The sequence below is a fragment of the Nicotiana tomentosiformis genome, chromosome 9 (genome assembly GCF_000390325.3).
Source record: "Nicotiana tomentosiformis chromosome 9, ASM39032v3, whole genome shotgun sequence".
Lineage (NCBI taxonomy): Eukaryota > Viridiplantae > Streptophyta > Magnoliopsida > Solanales > Solanaceae > Nicotiana > Nicotiana tomentosiformis.
The window spans coordinates 1,456,534-1,479,950 of record NC_090820.1 but is presented as its reverse complement, the minus strand read 5'-3'; the positions used below and the strand labels follow the sequence as shown (position 1 = coordinate 1,479,950).

At 35.4% G+C, this 23,417-nt stretch overlaps 1 protein-coding gene across 2 annotated transcripts; it reads left to right on the top strand.

Moving 5' to 3' along the window:
• Window positions 1-720: 720 nt before the first annotated feature.
• Window positions 721-20,723, top strand: LOC104106965 (ATP-dependent DNA helicase 2 subunit KU70). 2 transcript variants are annotated; one of them, XM_009615634.4, is made up of 19 exons: window positions 721-971; window positions 1,086-1,163; window positions 4,113-4,229; window positions 8,166-8,280; window positions 9,785-9,890; window positions 10,004-10,121; window positions 10,314-10,397; window positions 10,474-10,532; window positions 12,547-12,680; window positions 12,772-12,815; window positions 15,238-15,314; window positions 16,375-16,522; window positions 17,053-17,114; window positions 17,715-17,775; window positions 18,598-18,690; window positions 18,793-18,910; window positions 19,746-19,848; window positions 19,977-20,148; window positions 20,463-20,723. In XM_009615634.4, exons 1-19 carry the CDS (start codon window positions 900-902, stop codon window positions 20,574-20,576), a joined length of 1,875 nt encoding a protein of 624 aa, XP_009613929.1. In that variant the 5' UTR covers window positions 721-899; the 3' UTR covers window positions 20,577-20,723. The 2 variants fall into 2 exon arrangements, with proteins under 2 accessions (XP_009613929.1, XP_009613930.1); XM_009615635.4 differs by lacking the exon at window positions 4,113-4,229.
• The last annotated feature ends 2,694 nt before the right edge of the window (window positions 20,724-23,417 follow it).

The window sequence follows — 23,417 nt, the reverse complement described above, 5'->3', positions numbered from 1 at the left end:
CGTATACAGTTTGTTCATGCCTTCTTTTTCGAGTTTCAATTTGAAATTTCAACCAAAGCCACCTCGAATCTTCACCAATTTATCTCAAATTTGAGATATAAACTCCAACGGATATTCCCAATCATTTGCAACAACACCCAATCCCAAAAAAATAATTTCATAAAATTGCATTTTTGAATTCAAAGCTTTGAAACTTTTTAATGGCTGTCAATAGAGTTTTTAATGGATTAACATAGTTTCTAATTCAATCTACTAGCTTCTAATTAATACTATTTTGTTTATTGATTCCAAAAAGCTAAAAGAATGATAACTAAAATGATTCTCTTAATCAGAGCTAATTTTTTTTATTTACTTCCTCGTTTTCATAGGATCTGAAGCAAGAACTTTGCTAGGTACTAATCTTCTATCTTTTTTTCACTTAACATTAGTATCATTTTTTCGATTAATCCACATGAAGATATTAATATAAGAATAGTAATACAGAATGAGAGAGAGATCGAAGAAAGAGAGAGCGAAGAGGGAATTCCCTATTCAATTCATAATATAATGGAATACTTATTAATACTAATTTATATATAATTGATAAATTATATATCAACTTGTAATTAATTTAAAAACCTAAATAACGAAGATAAATAAGTTTCTAATATTGTACGTATAGAAGTGTCTAAAATTCCCTTAAATAAATGAAAATGTATTTGGCAATACAATTACCCCAATTGAAAAAAAGAAGTGTCTAAAAGAAGGCGGGATGCCAAAACTTCGTCTCCTTCTCGAACAAGCAGCCCCTTCAGAGAAGAAGTCACACTTTTAAAAGTTAAAACCCCTCTAAAACCTAAAGCCTCATCTTCTTCTGCTTCACTTTATTGTTAAAAAGAATTCTTTAGAATCACTTCAATATGTCAATGGACCTAGACCCAGATGAAGTCTTTCGTGACGATGAAGATGATCCTGAAAGTGAATTTTACAAGGTCCCTATTATTATTATTAATAATTTTTATTCACTTACTTGTTTGTGTTAAAGTTGAAAATTAAATTATTTGGTATTTTTATATCTAAAATGTGCAATCAAATTAAACATGCAGGAAAGAGATGCTACTAAGGAATTATTGGTATACCTTGTGGATGCTTCGCCCAAAATGTTTTCCACTACTTGCCCTACGGTTAGTGCTAAATTACCAGTTATTTTTCTCATTTTGTTTAATTTTTTAACTTGATTTTGGTTCCTTTATTCTATTGACATTTTTCCGTCACTTCACTTCAGAAATTATTACTCCCTCGTTCCAATTTATGTGACATAGTTTGTCTGGGCACGTTGTTTAAGAAAAAAGAAAAACATGTGATCTAAAACAAATTTGTGTGACATTAAGGGTAAAATGAGAAATTTAAAGTTAAATTTTATCTAAATATAAAAATGTATCATTCTTTTAGGTACAAACTAAAAAGCAAAGCACATCACATAAATTAGGCTAGAGGAAGTGATAAAATCGTGCCTTCGTGGTGTCCAGGCTAGCTAGCGTGTTCCTCGACTCAATTATTCCACTGAGTACCTGCTACCTCCCAGTAGCATTTATAACGGATAACTATGCTTACCAAGGCTTAAACATATGGAAATAGATTATCTAATGTTGTTTTTGCCTCCACTGAAAAATTGAAAAAAATAGAATGTGCCTTTTAAACTATATGATTAGAAGATTAGTTCATTCAGTAGAGGTGAACGGGGATACTTGATGATATGTTAAGCTGATAAAGATGACTGTTTCATTGTGAAGTTCTTTTAGAAGCTAAGTTATAATCCGATTGAAAGGCGTTTATTGTTAAGCACGGTTTCATCGAGTATGCCAACCTATTACTTATCCCTGTTGCAAGCACCGGTGAGCATCACAGAAAAACTGGAGCGACTCCAAAGGAACTTTCTATGGGATGCGGCGGATGGAACTAGAAAGTTTCATCTAGTGAATTGGCAAACAGTCACTTCCCCAAAGAAGTGGGGTGGACTTGGAGTGAAAGATCTTAGGGTATATAACAGAGCTTTAATGGGAAAGTGGCTGTGGAGATTCGGGGTAGAAGAGCATGCTCTATGGAGGGAGGTCATAGTAGAAAAGTATGATTCAACGGGAGGGGTTGGAGGACCAAGGCGATCACAACACCTTTCGGGTGTGGCATGTGGAGGAGTATCATGAAGAATTGGGAAGCATTCAGTGGCAACATCACTTACAGGGTGGGGGATGGAAGGAGAATCAGCTTTTGGAATCATAGGTGGTGTGGAGAGGATCCTTTGAGGGTCTCCTTCCCCACGTCTTCAGAGTTTCAAACCAGAAGGAACTGATGGTCCAACAGATTCGCAAGGAGCATGAAGGGGGGTAGTATGTGACCTCTCATTCAGGGGGAACATGCAAGATTGGGAGATTGCGGAGCTTCAAGTTTTGTTGGCACTGCTATACGGGCAAGACATGCTCCAGCCATCCTGCGACTCTTGGAGATGGGGCTTGCGTGGAGATGGTTTGTTCATCGTAAAGTCATTTTATCAGAGTATGTTGGTTAGAGAGGAGACCACTTTTCCATACTCCTCGATCTGGATTCCTAGGGCGCCCACGAAGGTGTGCTTTTTTGCATGGCTAGCGGCAAGGGGAGTGATTTTGATTGCTGAAAATCTCCGAAAGAGGGGAATTACACTTGTTAGTTGGTGCTACATGTGTAAAAGCTCTAGAAAAAAAAGTAGTTGATCACCTTATGTTGCATTGCCTTGTGTCCTCAGCTTTGTGGAGGGCAATCCTGAATCTCTTTGGTGTTCAATGGGTGATGCCAAGCACTGTAAAGGAAATGTTATATAGCTGGGGCGGTTTCCGTAGAAGAAGAAAGCAAAAGGCGTGGAAATTCGCTTCGTTAGCTCTCATGTGGGTAGTATGGGGGGAGAGAAATAGGAGAGCTTTTGAGGAGATTGAGTCTCCTTTTTCACATCTTAAGAATAGCCTTTTATCTTTGATCGCTTTTTGGTGCACTCACTTAGCCCCTACTTGTATAGAAGATTGGGCGTCTTTTGTAGAGGATCATGTTCTGATGTAAATTCTCTACGTCTTTGGTATACTTTGTGTACACGGGAGTTCTCTCCCTTTTGATTAATACAATTTACCTTATCAAAAAAAATTGTTAAGCACGGTTGTGAACACGATTCTTGTGACACGCTCTTGATGAAAAATAAGGGAGGAAGATAAGCTGTATCCGTAGAGAGCAGGGTTCAGACCATTTCAGACCATAGCAATGACCAAAAACACTAGGGAGAAAGATAAATCATATCTGCTTAAGCCTTGGTTGGTAGAATTATCTGGTACATATGCTGGTTGGAGGTAACAGGTACCCGGTAGAATATTTAAGGAGTGCAAGCTAACCTATATACCATAGATATAAAAGGAAGAAAAAGAGAAAGGGAGGAAGATAAGTTAGGACCTAGTGGGCGTTTGGACATAAGAATTGTGAAATTCCGGAAAAAAGTAAAATTTTCTTTCAAGTAAAAATGGTATTTTAATATTAGAGTTGTGTTTGGACATAAATACAATTTGGAGCTATTTTTGAATTTTTGTGAGTGATTTGAAGTGCAAATTTTGAAAAACAGTTTTTTTTTTTTGAGTTTTTGGAATTTCTGAAAAATTCCGAAATTCAACTTTAAGTGAAATTTGAAATTTTCATGGCGAACACTGATTCCGAAAAAAGTGAAAATTTTCCGAAAAAAGTGATTTTTTTTATGGCCAAACAGGTCTTGTTTGGTGTGTTTTGAACTTTTGGATGGAGTCTTGAGAAATTAAAGGTTTTTGGCAACTCCCTTTTTCTTTTATTTCAGAAAATTAAGGGTATCTCCGGAGGCATATTTTGCTCAGTTTAGGACTTGTTTTTTGAGGGGTAGTGGTGGTGGTTGGGAGGCACCTCCTTGAGATTGGAGTGCTAATGCATTTCGGTTTCTTGTAATTTTTTATTTTGATTGAGTTTGTGCATGTAGTTGTACAATTATTACGAGCAGTATTTCTCTTGAAAACATTTTTGTCATAATCCTTTAGCATTTTTGACCCTTTGAGTGTAAAAATGTGGAATCCCACTCAGTTTTTCAATTTTTGCAGGATGATGATAAGACCGCTACTCATTTTCAACTTTCCATCAATTGCATTGCACAATCTCTCAGAACTCAGATTATTAATAGGTCTTATGATGAAGTTGCTATATGCTTCTTTAACACTGTAAGCTTTTTGTTCCTCATAAACTGTACATCACAAGATGTGCCTTCGACAACTTCTTTTATATAACATCCTTAGTCGCTGCTTTTTTTTTATTATCTAAAATTATTTAAGATTTTATGTTAGTTAAAATATAGTGCTACCTAATATTTGCAGGATCCTATTTTTTATATAAAAAAGGCAGAATAGGCTAGTAGATCCTTGTACTTATTCCGATTTGACATTTCGGTCCTCCTACTTCACTTGTTTTCGCCCAGACACTTTAACCTGATCAAAGTCTATATTTTAAACCCTTCTGACTATGTGTGTATCTCACTTGCTTGACGTGCATGACACATCATATTCCACGTCATTTTTTATATTCTATCTACTATTATATACTATTTTTTTAAAGAAAAAGAAAAAAAATTAATGCCTCCATCTCATCTCCCTTCTCTCAAATTAGCGCTGCCTTGTGCTTAGCAGTGCACAGATTTCTTTCCCTTGTCCGTCTCACCATTCCGTGATCAATAACCATTTAGATATTTTTAATTAGGCAGGTAAGCGCCGCATTGTTCTTAGCAACGGCTATCAACGCAATATTATCTGCTTGGTGCTTGCGGAGCTGGATTTGGGGGGAGGGAGGGGAGATGTTCACAACCAAAAGGGGGAGGGAGAAAGAAGAAGCCGGGTTGGGGGGTCTCACGACCAGAGAAAGTCAAAATTAAATGAAAACAGATGAAAATAAGTCTTAGATAGCATAAACGGCCACTTTTAGTAAGGGATTTTCAGAAATTGAGTAATTTTTCTTTTTTTTTGAGGGGGGAGGGGGGAAGAAGAAGAAGAAACGTACAGGGAAAACAAGAAAACGAAAGGGGAGGTCGGGGGGGGGGGTGGGGAAGAAGAAGAAGCGTATAGGGAAAACAAGAAAACAAAAAAGGGGGGAGGGGGGAAGAAGCTAACAGGGAAAAGAAAAATGGGGTGGGGTGCGGGAAAGAATCTTTTGTTTTTTGCTTTTTTACATATTTTATTTTTATCCTTTTATTTTATTTTTCATTCTTATTTTAATAATTTTCTTCTTCTTATTTTAATTATTTCTTATTCAAAATGTCATATTCATGCTAGTTGTCCGTGTGAACTACACTCATATTGTCCAGCTCAACCATTTTGTTGCCACATGTGCTTGGTCAACAGTCAGAGGGTTTTAAAATATAGGCTTTGATCAAGTTAAAGTGTCTGGATGAAACTTTGTAGATTATAGGGACTGGGATGACAAACCGGAACAAGTACAAGTGTCTAATAGGCTATTCTGCCTATAAAAAAAGCTGAATCCTGAACTAGCCTTTATTGGACCTTCTTTTCCAGCTTGGTTGTTACTTGAGAATTCTGTTACTTTATAGTGTGAGAGGAGGCTTTCATATTATGGATGGAAATATGCTGCTAACAAAAAGTGTGGCTGTTCAGCCTAGTTTCTAAGTAAACTTGATAAATATGTGTTAGGTTAGCGGTGTGGATAGGACAAGAGTGGGTTGCTCTAGTGGTAAGCACCCTCCACTTCCTACCAAGAGGTTGTGAGTTTGAGTCACCCCAAGAGCAAGGTGGGGAGTTCTTGGAGGGAAGGAGCCGAGGGTCTATCGGAAACAACCTCTCTACCCCAGGGTAGGGGTAAGGTCTGCGTACACACTACCCTCCCCATACCCCACTAGTGGGATTATACTGGGTTGTTGTTGTTGTTAGCGGTGTGGATAGTGATGTCTCTGATGGTTCTTGTCTCTTTCTCCTGACATGAAAGAACTTCAGACAAGGAATGAAGCAGAAGATGTATCAAAGACGTCTCATAAAAGATAGTTGTACAGACTGTACATTGTGATTTAGGGGATAAATGGGTTATGTGTGGTTGGTATATGTCATACTTTGGTTTGAACAAACATGGACTAACTGTTGCTAAGTAATTTCAACCTTATGATTTGACCTCATCATTCTTTGTCGTACTAGAGGATCGATCCATATTCTCAGCTAATTAGGGGAAGACAGTCTCTATTCATTAGCTATCTGATAAAATTCTAATGTGGATACATATGCGTATAATTCTTGTTTTGCATTTTGTTAGTTTGTGTTTGCTCCAAGTTGTACACATGCAGTCTTTAAGAAATTCTTGTCCCTTATATAGAGTATCTTCTAATTAAATGTTCAAATCAAAGAATGAAGTAAAATTAATATATTTCTGAAGAATGGTATGAAACTGGTAAAGTTATCTGCATCTGAGTTTCAGTTTTACCAAAATCCCTGATAAGTAGACTAGCTTTTCCTTGTGAGTTATGTCCTTCTGTTGTTCTAAAGAACTTTCTGCTTGAAACTCTGAGAACGGAATGGAGGCGCAGGACCTCACAGGAAAGAAGAGTAGCAAGGAGCTAGCTGCACCTAGTAATCAGTGGCGGGTCTATCTTATTCCATTACCATCAGTTTGCTGTCTTTCTTGAATCTCTTTGATGAAAATTATTAGCATCCCACTTTGTTGGGTAGAATGGCTGTTGTTTGCTTATATTGTCTTCGGCAATCCTCACCTCATAAGCTAGATTTTGAAGTTACGGTTAGGCCCAAGGTCCAGTTTTTTTACATGGTATTAGAGCTAGACCCATCTCTTCTCTTGGTTTATCTGATGTTGGGCCACTATGTTATGATATCCACGTTCAAGATGTCCAGGGGTTTGGGGGTGGGGGGTGTCTATTTATATGGTTCTGTGAAATCTTCACCTGAGTTAGACCCAAGGTTCACTTTCTTTGCAAAATAGCTTTTTAGGCTGAATTTGACCTAGGGTCCACTTTCTTTACAAAAATCGCAGACCTCTTGTAGTAAGAGGCTAGAGTAGAAGAAAGGATAGAAAGAGATGCAGTAGCAGAAGATTGAATTATTGCAACATACAGAAACAAGATGAAGTAATGGGACTTGTGTGAAGGCCTTAGCCTACTTTTTGTCATTCCATGTAAGGAGTCCTAGGAGGGTGTTAGGAATGATGTGGGCGAGAACCATTTCTGTGTGGATTTATATTTCCTTTATCAAAAAAGAATGTAAATTTAGATTTTCATTTACTTGTGGGTATCCAGATCTTCCTTGTACTATGTAACAACAACAACAACAACCCAGTAAAATCTCACTAATGGGGTCTGGGGAGGGTAGTGTGTATGCAGACCTTACCCCTACCCCGAAGGAGTAGAGAGGCTGTTTCCAAAAGACCCTCGGCTCAAGAAAACAAAAAGACAAAAGGAGACAATATTAGTATCACCACAGCAATCATAGGAAAATTATGAACACCATGAAAGTATCATGTCCTCGGAAATCTGGAACCTCGCCATATCCTGCCTGATCACCTCTCCCCAATATTTCTTAGGCCGCCCTCTACCTCTTCTCGTGCCCTGCACAACCAGCCACTCACACCTCTGTACTGGAGCATCTGGGCTTCTCCTCTTAACATGTGTAAACCATCTTAGCCTCGCTTCCCGCATCTTGTCATCAATGGGAGCCACGTGCACCTTCTCCCGAATATCATCATTCCTAATCTTATCTATCCTAGTGTGCCCGCACATACACCTCAACATCCTCATTTCTGCTACTTTCATCTTCTGGATATGTGAGTTCTTAACGGGCCAACACTCAACCCCATACATCATGGCCGGTCTAACCACCGCTTTATATAAGTTTGATTAAATAATATTTAGGTAGGCAATATATATATATATATATATATATATATATATGTGTGTGTGTGTGTGTGTGTGTGTTCTAATTCTATATTGTGCAGCAGACAACATGAGTAAACAACCACTCTTCTTTCAACGCAAACTAGCTTTTTGCTATTTTCTCCCTATTTAACACCCTGTTTCCTGTTTTGTTTTTTATTAGTATTTCCAAATTTCTATTTAATGATGATTTGTTTATGTTCACCTTTATGTGTGATTTCAGCGGGAAAAAAAGAATTTACAGGACTTAAGTGGCGTTTATGTATTTAATGTTCCAGAAAGAGAGGATCTGGATAGACCAACGGCCAGGCTAATTAAAGAATTTGATCGAATAGAAGGTAAATCTTCATATTGGTCTCTAATTTTGGTACAAGTTTTTGGTGGGTGTATAGTTATGCAACTATCTCTGTTTAGACAAGATTCTAAATTGGTCATCAAAAGCCTAGCCTTACGTCACATCATTACAGTCAAACTCACATACTAAAAGTGACTCGTGCCAAGCTGTTCCATCATCATTTTTTGTTTTCTTTTATTTTTTCTTGTAAATGTGACTTATTTCTAATATTTAGGATAAACCCATCCCCCCCCCCCCCCCCAAAAAAAAAAAAAAAGAGAAAAGAAATCAAAAAAGGAGAAAAAAGGAAGATTAGAAACAAATTGTGCTTTAGTTGATTATAGACCAGCTGAGTTATCTCTTCAGGTGCAATGACCATTTCTGAAACCTTGTATTAGTTTGCTCTCCTTTCTGATGAGCCCTCGTGGTCTATAGTTAGCACTTATATTATTAAAGCATTAGCGACCTGCATAGGAACTTTATGCTAGTGAAGACACTGTGTATAAAAGGCAAGCTTGGTGAATTCGGTTTTTGCCCGTGGCCTTGCTTAGCTAACGCTTTACTGTTGGCACGAAGGTACTAAGTCGTGCACCTGATCACCCGTGGACTCCCTCTTTAAGAGGACATCACTAGACAATAAATATTGTTGGCAAGTGATACCATTAATTGAGCAAGTGATAACATCAATTGTTTTCTTTTTCCTTTTCTGTGTAATCAGTGGGCTGATAGACCTATGAATTGTAGCATCACTTCAGTCTTCACATACATTCTTTTTTCTTTTTGTTGATAACGGTAACTAGTCTTCACATACATTAATTGTTTTAAAAATGTTATGCATGCATTTTCTAGTGACAGGAATAAGAAATTTGAAAAGAAAACTTGCTACTAAAAACTAAAAATGACATCTTTCCATCTAAGTTAAAAATTTAAAATCGTTTTTGAACTTGATTTGCCTAATTTTTTTTCAAGCGATTAATTATAAATTTTTCAATCTCTTATCCCAAAAATTATTTGTCTCTGTTATGATTTTCTCTTGCATTACACACATATATGTAAAATATATTATATTTGAATATCATTCTTAATTTTTTCTACACCATTCTTCATTAAAGCCCACACTTTAGTTATTGCGCGTAAAAAGGGACCTTAGCGCTTTTCTATACTTTTCATTTTTGAGAACTCGGGCTTGTTGTCAGATCTTCCAAATTTGGAACAAGTCTCTCGAATATATGTTGAAGCAATCACTTTCACCGACTCTTCACATTGTCGTATGAAGTGCTTTAATAGTCCTTATTTGACCAGAAAACTGGAATATCCTAAAATGATGATTATTTCATAATTAGTAATAATGCAGAGGATTTTCTGCTATGTCAATGGACTGAGAAAGCTTCATCCTCTATACTATCAGTTAAATGTCTTGCCTCGTCAATGGATGGACTTAACCCGGTGTGACTTTTCTTTTGGTTTTCTAGAGTTGTGCTGCAATCACCTGTTTTATATGTTTGCAGAAATATTTGATAAAGAAATAGGCAGTAAGTATGGAATTGTGCCTGGCTCTCGTGAGAATTCTCTTTACAATGCTCTCTGGGTTGCACAAGCCCTTCTCCGTAAAGGGTAAGATTTGTTCTATTCTCTCGTTTACTAGCCATTTCCTTCTCATTTGCTCTTTGTTTTTCCCTGAAATGCTGTGCGGCCCCTATTTTACTTGTCTTTAAAACCATTTTCAGATCTGCAAAAACTGCTGATAAGCGCATGCTCTTGTTTACAAATGAAGATGATCCTTTTGGAAATCTCAAAGGTGTCATAAAAGTGGATATGATGAGGACAACACTGCAGCGTGCCAAAGTATAGTATCTATGCCACATATTGATATATCAATATTTTAGTCAGTTGAAAACAAATCCTAAGGGAAAAGTAAATTTATGTAAAGATAACTCTGAGTGAATAAAAATTTAGATTGTTTTGTAACTTTGCTTGTCAAATAATTTTTGAATGACTATTACACTACCACTCTACTCATATCGCTAATGGTTGCAGGATGCTCAAGATCTTGGTATTGCAATTGAGCTTCTTCCACTAAGTCGACCAGATGATGATTTCAATGTTTCCCTTTTCTATACTGTATGGTCATTGTTTATTTTTTAGATCCTTCAAAATTGCATGTCGTTGTTATCTAATTCAAGATCTTGGGCTTCAGGATTTACTTGGTTTGGAGGGAGATGACCTTGCTCAGTTCAAGGCTCTTGTAGGAGAGAGGTATACCTTACAAAAATTTTCAACTGTTGAGAATTCCCCATGGATATTTGTGAGCTATTCAAGTTTGTTAATATGCTTAGTATATGTATGGCTATCTCATATGTTAGCACTAGTCAAATGATGAATCTCCATGTAAAAGTAAAACTACTTTCTGATGGATCTGATAGTTATTAACACAACTTACTGTAATATGCTTATGATTATTCATTAAAGGAGTCCAAAAATAGAAGAGCTTGTTTCATAATAGTCGTGCTTTCTTTCGGTGACTGAAATGAGGTGGTTGTTTGTTGTGAAAATATATCTCTAAGTGATCTAATATTCACGAAGAACAAATCACCTGAGTTTTCTTTCCTACAACTTCTTATAGTAGTCATGGGGGGGGGGGGGGGATTCATGTTAGAAGAACGTTAAGTTTATTAATTGAAAACTTTCCTTTAAACACTATTTATTATTCATGTTTTTAGAAAAAGTGATTATCTTTCAATTAAAAATAATTTTTTTATATTTCAATCAAATTCAAAAACTTTATCTACATATTAAAAAATAAAATTTATTTTTATTACATAGCCTAATACATATTGTCTTAAAGTTGCCAAGTGGCTTTTTATTATCTTGCCACTTGGCTTAACCTCAATGCAAACTACTCTCCTATTTTATATATATAGAAAGATATAGATAATAGAATTGCCAAATGGATTTTTATTAGCTTGTCACTAACCTCAATGAAAACTACTCTCCTATTTTATATATATATAGATATAGAATTAGATTGTTAACATTCAGAGTTTTCTGTCTGTCCCTTCAAGATGCATTTCTCCTTATGTCTAGGCATTTGTACATAGTGTGTGGAAGCATGCATGTATTTTTTTTTCTATGTAGCATAACATAATATAATCATATTTTTTGGTAAGTAACACAATATAATCATATATAACCGTTGAAGTTTCTAAAGATTAGAAAATCTTTGAATTTGTTGTATCACCAGACCACATATACAGATAGATTTAATCCTGATAGAAAGCTACTATCATTTAAGAAAATAATTGCTGAGAGACTGACATAGATGTATAAGACAGACAAGATTATCGTCCAATATAATTAGGCAGGGACATCACAAGTCTGGTAAATGAAATATGAAAGTATAGTTACCATGTGGTTGTTCCATTGAGTAGAATTTAGCAGGCATGAATAGAGACAATGAGATAAAACTTGAAATTAGAGGGATTGAACATGAAAAGGACATAAAATTCATCAACTTGTGTATAACGCAAGTAAAAAAAGCATAATACTAAAGACAGAATGAAGAACGTTCAGACTATCAGCAAAGCTCCTCTACTTCCAATTTCAGGCTTCGCTGAAGGACAAATTTCATTTTTTTCAATAGGTGTTGTTTACTGTACAATGTACTTCTTTGTTATTTGAATAGTCTTCTTGAACAATAGGAAGAGGTTTTTTACTGGAAGGAGAACAGAAGGGAAATAACGTCCATCTTGTGCCTGTAGAGAGAAATGAGTGGTCCAAATGGGTGATATGAATGTTAAACATATTACTTGTTAGTTTCATTTATTTATTTTCTTGATTGATGACATGAATACTCAAATGTGGAAAACCAAATAACATGAAGATGAGATGACCAGATTGGTAGGGGGGGTTGAATACAACCTGGGTAGACGCTCAAGATTTGGTATCTGTGCTTCCTACGTCGTTCAACAGCTCAATTTTGTACACATCTTTTATTTATCTGAGAATCTGATTGTGGTGGGTCTTGTGCCTATGTTACTGATTTATGCATTTTTAGAGCTTCCTCCATTTCCGTATAAAAAGAAACTTCCACCATTTCCAAAATCTGTGGTTTTATTCTCTTATGATCAAGATGTCTGGATAATAAATGCCAGTTCGCAAGGTGTTAAGGAGTTGAATGTACTTAGAGCCTGTTGTTTTTTATTATCCTTTTAGAGCCTAAATTTACTAATAATATGTTGGCCATGTTCCTTCCCTATGTTTGCTATATCAGGTTTGAAGATTTGAAAGACCAGCTAAGAAAACGCATGTTTAAGAAGCGCAGAGTTCGAAGACTTAGATTTTTGATTTTTAATGGATTATCTATCGAACTTAACACCTATGCTTTGATCCGTCCAACTAATCCTGGTCTGCCTTTGTTGCCCTATCTTTCACTATGTAATGATTACTGTTAGGTGATTATAAAGTAATCTTAAGACCTCTTCTTAACTTTCTGCAGGGACAATAACTTGGCTTGACTCGATGACCAATCTTCCTTTGAAGGTACTTATTAGCTTCATCATCATGCTTTGCTTTAATCTTTTTTTTTTCTTTTGCAGTTTTCTGTCAGTTTTGCTGTGTTTATGTGCGTCTCTTTTTTGGTGGGAGGGAGCTTCATGGAATGGTTGATCATAACTAACCTTCGTACTTTTTTGGGGTTTTGATCTAAGTTGCTCGGATACGGGTGCGGGTGTCCGATATGAGTGCGGATCTAGAGGTCGGATCCTTCGAGATGTAAATTCTAAGATTCGGGGATACGGATCCTAGTACGGATACGGGTGCGGGAATTGGGCTAAAAATAATTCAAAAAAATAAAAATATCTCTACATTATGAAATTTTTTGTGGAATACTTGCATATAGCTTGTAAAGCGTGGATTTCTTTTTATTCTCAAGTTGTAGATAAGTAAAGGATTGATTTCCTAGATAAGGTATGCTATTTTCTTCAAATTTACCCTAGTTTTGGTTCCGATTTCGGGAATCAAATTGTATCTAGTCTCGAACTTTTTCGTCCGTCGCGGTCGAAGTACCCAAAATCGTTTGACCAGATTTGGTACGGATCCCATACCCACACCCACACTAGTGCCGTGTCGACACGGGTGCGGCACCTAAACTATCGTGTCATAGCAACTTAGGTTTTGATTCCTTATAAGTTCTGACTGTAATGGATTTGCATCTATCTTTTGCTTATTCGTTGAGTACTAGTTGCTGTTTCTTTACTTTAGAACACCGACCATTTTGCCCTAAGCAAAATCTTATTTGACCTTCCATCTTCCTATATATTCTGTCAGCATTCAGTTGGGTGATTGCATCTATACATTTTTATGGAAAGAAACATCAGGATAAGTTTTTGGTTTCACTTCTATGTTGAGATCCTGGTAATGAATATTATCTGGCACTCTTTATTAATGAATATCATGTGGAGATCTTGCTATGAGTCCATTGCAAAACGAACAAGCAACTTTATTAAATAAAATGATCATGATTTTTATTTTATTTATCTGTTATTATTTATTAAACGAGTCCTTCTAAAGCACTTTAGGTGCTCTTATCTGAGTATTTCTAGTTTCTTGTTCCACATTCTATCTTGAAAAAATAATACATAGAATTCCGTATATATTATATAGGTATTACTTGTGCAATTTTATACTAACATTGTGTTACATTGTTAGACTAGTTTTAGTAATCCAAACTTTTGTACCACAACCAAATGTTGTATTAGTAATGTTGTGTTTTATACTGAACTTACTATTTCTTATACGGGAAATCAAACAAGCTCGTAGAGTTTTGGAGTTCACTGGAAAAGTAATTACTCTCTACTTCAGATTAGTAATGTGTCTTTGGAGAATCTAATTAATGCGTTAGATCTAGCACACAAGGTTCACAAGAAAAAAAGGGCAGCCCGGTGCATGAAGCATCCCGCATTCACGCAGGGTCCGGGGAAGGGCCGCACTCACACAAGGTTCACTAGATGAGAAGTATTTGTAGTTATAGAAGAAAGTTTGTGAAAGTCAAAGTTGTGTTTGAACATGAACTTAATTTGAAAAAAAAGTTTGTGAAAGTTGAAGATTTGAGAGTAGAAACCAGTGTTTCACTTGAAATATACTTTCAAACCGATATTTCAATCTTTCACCTGAAGTTCAAATGCTGACGTGCAGTATTTGTAAATATTGCAATAATATTTATGTCAAACGGGCCCTTAGTTTAGGATGAAATAGTTTCAACCTAGAGCGGAATGGACATAGAGGATTACTATAGCCGGCTCTGACTAGCTTGAGATTGAGGAGTTGATTGATTTGGTTTTTATGTAAACTTTTTCTGAAAATTTAACTCCTACCTTTGTACAATGGTAGCATACTAGAAGATAAAAAGTAAAAACAGTTGGGGGCTGTTGTGTCTGAGTGGGGGACTGTAGATGGGAGGGGGTATGATGGAAACATAGGTGAAATTTGATCGGATTGTTATACTGTGCCACTAAAGAGGGTGTTGGCTGTATTTTGGGATGGTGTTGCAAGTGGGTATTGAGCTGCATAATGTCGCATATTGAATATTTTTCTGAAGAAAAAGAAGACTCAGTTTCATAAGGAATTTCTAAAGGTTTTGAACTATTTTGTCATTTGCCTTAAAATTATTTTGTTGGATGCTTTCTTCACATATTTATTCTTGCATGTAGCAATAACAATTTTTTGCCATGTCATATTATTATTTGGTAAGTTATTGAGGATTTTTGTGTCAGCTTGTCTCGAGTCCCTTCTTTCTAGGGCAAGTCACCTACTTTCAAGTTGTCATTTTTTTCGATAATTAACTTCAAGTTGTCACTTGTCATTGAAGTTGGTATAAAATTTAATGAAATGTCTGTTCTGCTCTTCTGATAGGATTTCTTGTAGAGTACGTCTTTAAACCTGCTGTGTTCTTTCTTGTTTACAGACAGAGAGGTCCTTCATATGTGCTGATACTGCTGCTATAATTCAGGAGCCTGTAAAGCGCTTTCAATCTTACAAAAAGTCGGTATCTGTTTCTTAAAACAATGACTCCTTCCTCTAGTACGCTAGTTTTCTTCTTCTGCTACTATGATTCTACGCTTCTCTTTTGCTTCTTTCTTCTATTATCCTTATTTTAGGATATCTTTTTAGGAGGGAAAATTTTACATGTTTCTGCCGTTCTATTATAAAATAAAATTACTAATGCATTTTGATCTGAAATTAAATGCTGCAAATTAGTTTTTTATAATGGTGGATAAATCGCGAATGGAAAATCAATTTGCAATTCATGTTATCCTTCTATGGTTTGTTGAGAGTATATTTTAATGATGATCACTTTGAGTGGTTTGATTAAGATTGTCATTATTTTATATTGGATGCTCAAATTAATAACTTTAGTTCCAATTTGATGTTACAAGTACTGAATGCATACATGTTAGTTAAACTCTTATTTTTGAAGATTGTGCTCTTCATTTTGAAGAAGTGTGAGCTCTCTTTTCTCTTTTTGCTTAATGCTCCATTGACTTTGTCGACTTTTGCGCTTTGTCATATAAAACACTGTACAATATTATTTTATTGTTAATAACTGTGTTACATAGTTCGGGATCCAAAAAAATTTAGGAGATTTTCCCGATTTTGCAAACGCATATATAGAGTGCATTTCATGTATGTTGTCAGCAATCAATTTCAGTAAAAAAATTCATTTTTAACAGGTAGAGTGAATGATAATTTGTTTCTTTGCCAAAACTTCAAAAATTTAACTACTAAAGATTAGCTATACCAGAACATACTAAAAAGGAGAAAAAATTTAAGGTAGCCAAATATTACCACCAAGCCTTGCCACAGACTATACAAGTTTTCAGCACCCAACAGCACTATTTTAATTGGAAACAGGGTGCTAAATCTTCACTATTTGAATAATGAAAAGATTATGTAGTGAACTTAGTAATCCTGGAAAAATTTCAAATTTTGTTTCCATGATATGCTATCATTTGCTTTATTTAATGATCGAATGACCAGCCCAACTTGACTCTGGTATACTTCTTCAATCATTCACTGATGTCTTGTTCGCTTTTTGTTTCAGTGAGAACGTCATGTTTTCTATGGATGAGCTTTCAGAAGTCAAGAGAGTTTCAACTGGTCATCTTCGTCTTCTGGGCTTCAAGCCATTAAGCTGCTTAAAGGATTATCATAACCTGAAGCCAGCAACTTTTGTCTTTCCCAGTGATGAGGTAGTTTCATCAATAACCCACCTACATTATGCTTCTTTTGATTCAGTATATGATCATTGTTAAAGGCTAGTCACAGTCTTCACGCGTCTTCATTGTTGACTATCTATGCCGGTTGATGTTAGTCTAACCACTATTGGTAAGTTCTTTTATATAAAGCATATGGCACTTTTGCGAGTTTATCTTGTTGACAGAAGGGGTGGATTGGATTATTTCACCTTTTAAAACTACATCTAGCTGACAAAAGTGTATGTCATGTGAATCTCTCAGTAATAAAGAGACGAGTCTGATGAGTGATCTTGAACTTTATGCTTTATTTCAACATTTCTATACCTATCTTCATGTCCATATGGCATAGTTAATCGAATTTAGCTTTAACAACTTGCACTATGCAGTACCAGTAGTTTTTAACCCATAACATTTTTCCCCTTCGAATCCACCAATTAGGAATTATGCCTTTCACCATCTCTTAAGTCTTAAAATATGTCATTTCCATGACGACCAATTCTGTTGCTTCTCTTGCTCCCTGGCAGGAACTGATTGGAAGCACTTGTCTTTTCGTTGCTCTCCACAGATCAATGGTGCGGCTTAAGCGGTTAGTATGCCTGAATATTTTGTTCATTGAATTAGAAAATACGTTTAAGTTAATAGTAGGGAGCGATAAGTGCCAGTTATGCATATTTTGATCTATTATCTAATTTTAGAAGTGGCTAGATGCCCTCTTTCTTCAGTTAAGGTTCATGCATTCTACTTTGAACTGGTTTCTCATTTTCATTTCTGTCACTGATTGAAATGTTTTGTTAATTTAAATCTGAAAATGTGTGTCTAGGCAGCCTTTTGTTTAAAGTAGTTTTAGGCAACTGTTTTGTTGTCTTCCTCTCCCTCACATTTCACCCTATGTTTAGGTAGTTTAAGCAAGTCTATCAGCATGCCACTGTGCTATAATGCTGTGCTGAATTTTGTTTGAAGTCATGTGTTAAAACAGGCTGCAACTAGTTTGCGTTGATCTCAACCATTACATAAGTGGCACTTTTTGCCGACTTTTGGGCATCTTTCTGCTTGCCTTTTCCTCATTAATACTAGTTTCAATTATTTTATATGTACCCTACCCTAGAAATAAATTCATCATCTTTTTGTTGCTATGCTTCTTAAGCGTGTTGCTATTCTTGTGTTTGACTTTTAACTATCATCGCAGCTTTGCAGTTGCTTTCTATGGGAATTCAAGTCATCCTCAATTGGTTGCTCTTGTTGCACAAGTAAGATAACCTTTTCCCTCTCCAAATATTTTTGGATTATAATGTAAGATAATGCTGCCTATTGATGCACCCATGATTGCTGATGCTGGGATCAGCAATAGCCTCTGACATGCATTGAAGGATATGAAGAGTGATCTGTCACTTTTCCAGGTCAAAAATCATATTGTTCTTGCAATTCAAGAGAGTTTTTAAGAATATTAAGTCGAACATTCTTAATCATTATGTGATGGTATTTTCAGATTCTAAGACTAAAAGAACTTTCCTTACTTCATGTGGCTCAGCACGTAGCTCTCTTGTGTTTTACTTACCAATTTCAATAAGAGCTTCTCTTCTTTCGTTCTCTTTCAAATGGTATTGGAGCCTCTACGATTTTGATAGAAACTTAAGTAGTTATTCCTACTGGCACCTCATGCTAGGCAGAAGTTTTTCTTCTTTTTATTTTCAGAGTTCAACATTCCGGTCTCTTTCTGCACCTCTTTCGTGATCATTTTGGCTAGACTAAGCCTTTTTTTGTGGACTGTTTTGGCGACACCACTTCTCTTTTTGATAAATACTTCTTAATTTTTAATACACCTACTTTAAAATAATGATCTTTTCCTGGTCCCACTAACTTATGACTGTAACATTAATATTCTTTTCTATTTTTAGTAATATAATAATATGCAAGTTAAGCACACCTTGTAAAACTTTGAGCGCGTTCGAACTTCTCAGTGGAAATGGGGTGGAGGAAGTAGCCCTTATTGGTGTATTCTTTTGTCTGTGAATATTGGCAAAAACTTCTACCTGTTTATCATATATTTTCTTGGTTTTTGATAATTGCAGGATGAAATAATGACTCCTAGTGGTCAAGTCGAGCCACCAGGGATGCATCTCATTTATCTTCCATATTCTGACGATATCAGACATGTTGAAGAGGCAGGCAGAATATTTTTTTATCTCAATGATTAGTCATAATATTTTTTTTCTATCGTGAAAAATAATGAAGTCTACATCTAACGAATGTGGTTATACCTGCAGCTTCATACTGATCCAAATTCCGTACCTCATGCAACTGACGACCAGATAAAGAAGGCCTCTGCTTTAGTGAGACGTATTGACCTCAAAGATTTTTCTGTGTGTCAATTCGCCAATCCTGGTAAGATCTAATAACTTGGGGAAGCTGATTAAAATTCTATGCTGCCACTATACATAGTTTCTATTCCAAATGGAAGCTTTTACAAGGCTCTTCGCTGTTGGTAGAATTGGAAGAGTGGGCTGATGATTTTCATGGAGTGGAACCTTTTGGAGCTTGATGTTATAGTTGGACTGGTCTATCCGATCCATCTATTAGTTGATTAAATGGAAATTAGTAGTGTAAAATTATGGGGTGGACATCCAAAAGAAAAGATGTTCCTCATATACTTTGTTTAACATTTTGAGGTGGTGTAAATTGCTATTCTGCTCATAAACTTTTAATAAAATAGAACTTTTAAAACTCTTGCTATTTAAAGAGGTCTGTAAATTCTGTTAATCCATGTATCTGCATCTGCAGAATATTAAAAAATGAAAAATGTAGTTTAGACAAAATTGTATAAAAAAGTGATTGTATAATGTCATTCTACTTGCCTAAGTTCAACAAGATGACCTTTACATTAATGTACTATTTGTAAGTCATTCAAGACATAGATTCATGTTCTGCTTGCAAAGTTGATGTATCAGGCTGATCTTAGAGAAGATTGCATAGTAAACCATGTAGGATATTTTGTATTGTTTGTTCTTTATAAATCACCGTGAAAAGAATGCTAGTGTGAAGTAGGATACCTAATTCATAGGAGACCCTCTCCAATTAACAAGCATTCTTAATTTCTACAGAACAGTATGAAGTGGAGTGCCCCTTTCTATATACATCAACTCCCTTCCGAAGAATTGTAGCTTATATTTTGGGTCATATAGAAATTCCATTTGTATTCTTACAAGAGCATTTCTTGCAGCATTGCAGAGACATTATGCAGTATTGCAAGCTCTTGCACTTGATGAAGACGAGATGCCTGAAATTAAAGACGAGACTCTTCCCGATGAAGAAGGGATGGCCAGGTAGTGACGGATTTCCACCATCTTAGGTCCCTTTATTCTGTGGTTTTGGTCTCTTTTAGTTTTCAACTTGACTCTGTTCAGAAAGCTTGTTATTCTGACATTTCTTTTGTATATTGTTTGGGTGCTAGGCCTGGTATTGTCAAAGCATTGGAAGAATTTAAGCTCTCTGTATATGGGGAGAACTATGAGGAGGACGATGCAAAAACTGATGGAAAAGCTGAACCCTCTAGGAAACGGAAAGCGAATGCTATGAAAGAATATTCCAACTATGACTGGTCTGACCTTGCAGATAATGGGAAGGTAACATTTTCAAGCTTATGATGTTACACTATAGATTCTTGCCTTAGTTTTGGGCTTTACAACAGATTCAGAATGTTATTAAACTATATTTTTCTATGGATGGTTTGTGTTAGCTAAATTAGTTGCGACACAGAAGTCTGTTAGTGACTTAGTTCTTCTATTATATAAGGAACTTTTAGTGAGATGCACTGAATATACTTTGGCCTACGCTGTTATCAACGCCCGACTCTTTTTCAGAATGCACATCATAGAATTCCATTAGTTTTCAGTAGTATATATTTGGGTTTCACTTTTTTTTGTTTGCCATCTTGCAGTTAAAGGATTTAACAGTGGTAGAGCTGAAGTATTACCTAGCTGCATATGACATTCCGGTCACAGGAAAGAAAGAAGTCTTGATTAGTAGGATCTTAACTCATATGGGTAAGTGAGTTGTAACTATTTCAGATCTTTGGCTGTTTGCCATAGGTTTGTACAGTATACATTCTTTTTTTGTAGCTTGTTAAGTAGTTAATCTTTCTTTCAGTTTGAGACTTGTACTTCTGGCATTATTTTGGAAATTAAGTTTTGTTGTCATCTGTTGCTGCATGTATATAAAAATTGTGGTGGCATTGATCGAATATGGATGTCAATGGGGTAGGAATGGAGTTGATTCTACTTGACCAGCTTTGCCAATACTCCTTGAAAAATTAACTTAAATAGCCACCCATCCAAAAAATAGCCGGCAAATGTATAATATATGTATAGTTTATGTATATATCTTCCTTTTGCTCTTCCTTCGGTTTGCCTCCACGAACATGCCACTTAGGAGCCCTACTCATATTCCAAAGGCGCTATTTCAATTCAAGCGCAAGCCCTCCCTTCCATTGCATAACTTAAAAAAGCTATAAACAAAGTACCGGAGCGCTAAATATTTTTAGCGGAGCGGTTAAATGTGTAACTTATCCCCTCCTTCCCACATCACGTGTAGACACGTACATAATGAAAGGTCCAAAACCAAACTGGGTAATCGAACACATCCAATGCAACATAAATTCCATATTAAAATGAACATCAATTAGTTCTATTTCAAAGTGAATTCAAGTTCAACTCGTTTTATTCCTATCAATCATTTCCAGTCACGGCAATCCATACGGACTCAAGCTGCTTATCCAAGAGCATCTAAGTTGTAATGTTATATAAATTAGGGGTGTACATGGGCCGGGTTGGTTCAGTTTTATTAAAATCAAACCAAACCAATTATATCGGTTTGGATTGGTTCGGTTCTGTCGGGTTTTCGGGTTTCTTGTTATTTACATATTATTTCAATCTTACTTTGTTAAATATTCGATAAGTAAATATCTATTTAGTAAAAATATAAAAAATTGACAAACATATTATCGATTAAAATATTCTTATGGGAGAATTCTATTAGTAACATATAATAGTTATTTTTTTAGTCGTCTGACAATAATTTTTCGATGATATACACTTTCAGGTTAACCGAATTTAGTAACTAAACATAAAAATCAATATGATACCTAAATATTAATAACCAGTTCACATTTGAAAAAGATATAAGAATTTAATAGATCTTAACATATGATATGAATATCGAAGAACAAAGAGATAGACGTATTTCAGTAACACTTGATAGGAAAGTGTCCATACAACCCATTATTTAAGGTCAATAAATATGGGGCACTTCATATTCTATTAAAATTTATATCCCGCAAGAGAATCCCGAATATTCCTGTACATTTTTAAAGAAAATTCTATATAAAATCTTAAAAGTATATATAAAAATTATATATTTATATGTCGGGTTGGTTCGATTTTTTTTACTCAATACCAAACCAAACCAAGTTTGGTTTTTTAATCGGTTTGATATGACTTTTTGGTTTGGTGCGATTTTTTGGTTCGGTTCGGTTTGTACATCCCTACAGTATAAATTATAATTAAATCATGGGGCTTTCACGAAAAAAAGAAATTGATAGGTGAGGACTTATGTTAAAGCCAAGCAAATATAAAGTTACCTAAGTATAATAAAAATATGAGGATAAATTCGCAAACAAAAAACATGTTAGAGTATTTACCTTCTATGAACAACCCCAAAAATTTAGTGTTGTATTAACATCAATAACAATGCTATTGATAAATATTATAAGTATCAATTGACAAATGTCAACTCCATTGAATAACTTAGAAACTTTATATCATAGGTCAAATTTCAAATTCTCCTTTCTAAATAGCCGTCGTGGTAAAGATTGCGGCAATTGTCTGAATCACCAAAGTCCTGCTTTCTGAGGTTTGTTTTAAGTTTTAATCGGAACGAATGTTTCTTATGTATAGAGATAGACTTTGTTTTAATCGTACAACATTAAGTTAGGTGTGCACTTACCAACGTGAAAATAACACGGGCTAACCAGTTTTCGGACTGCTAATTGAAAAATAGCACCGGGCTGCCCTTTATTATATTGGAATCTCATATGTAAAAAATTGGAACTCCAACATATTATGCTTGAAGTTTTTCGAATTTTTAAGGGTGTTTTTGTTCGAATTTTATTTTACATGAAAATATTGCTAAATTTCGATTACTTTTAAAATTGTGACTATCTTTCTATTACCGATGGTAAATTTGGCTATTTCTGATTTTTTTCCCAGAACCAACCTTACCTCAACTTCATCACATATTTGGAGAAAAGCCTTGCTAAATCCTTTGAGTCTCTCCATTCATTACAAAAAAAATTAGAATTAGCTACAAACTTCGTCGCTAAATAAGATTAGCTACCAAATTTGTTTGTCGCTAATTCCTATTTTTCAGTAGTAATTTTTATATAGAAAATTGTTGCCCTCACTCTTCTTCCTCCAAAGGCCTTTCTGACCATAGGTTTCTTTCTTCATCTTAATGGATCCAAAACTTTGAGTCATGGGGATATCACTAGGTCTTCCTCACTAAAAACTCTTCCCTCTTTGCCTTTAGTTACATCAGAAAATACTTTTAATCTTTATTATGACTGTCCCTCGTAGGTTGTCCACTGATTCCATTATCAAATTGACCAACCACTAATTGATAACATCTCGTGTCAAGTTCAAGTTTGCCTTTAACCCTCCTGTTCATAGTATACCTCTCTCTCTCTCTCTCTCTCTCTCTCTCTCTCTCTCTCTCTCTCTCTCACACACACACACACACACACACACACAAAAAAATAAAAAAAAATAAAATTGTCTAATCTTCTTTCAGAGCTCAGAGCTAGCTGCAGATGTGACAATTTAGGATGTGTAAAACGATG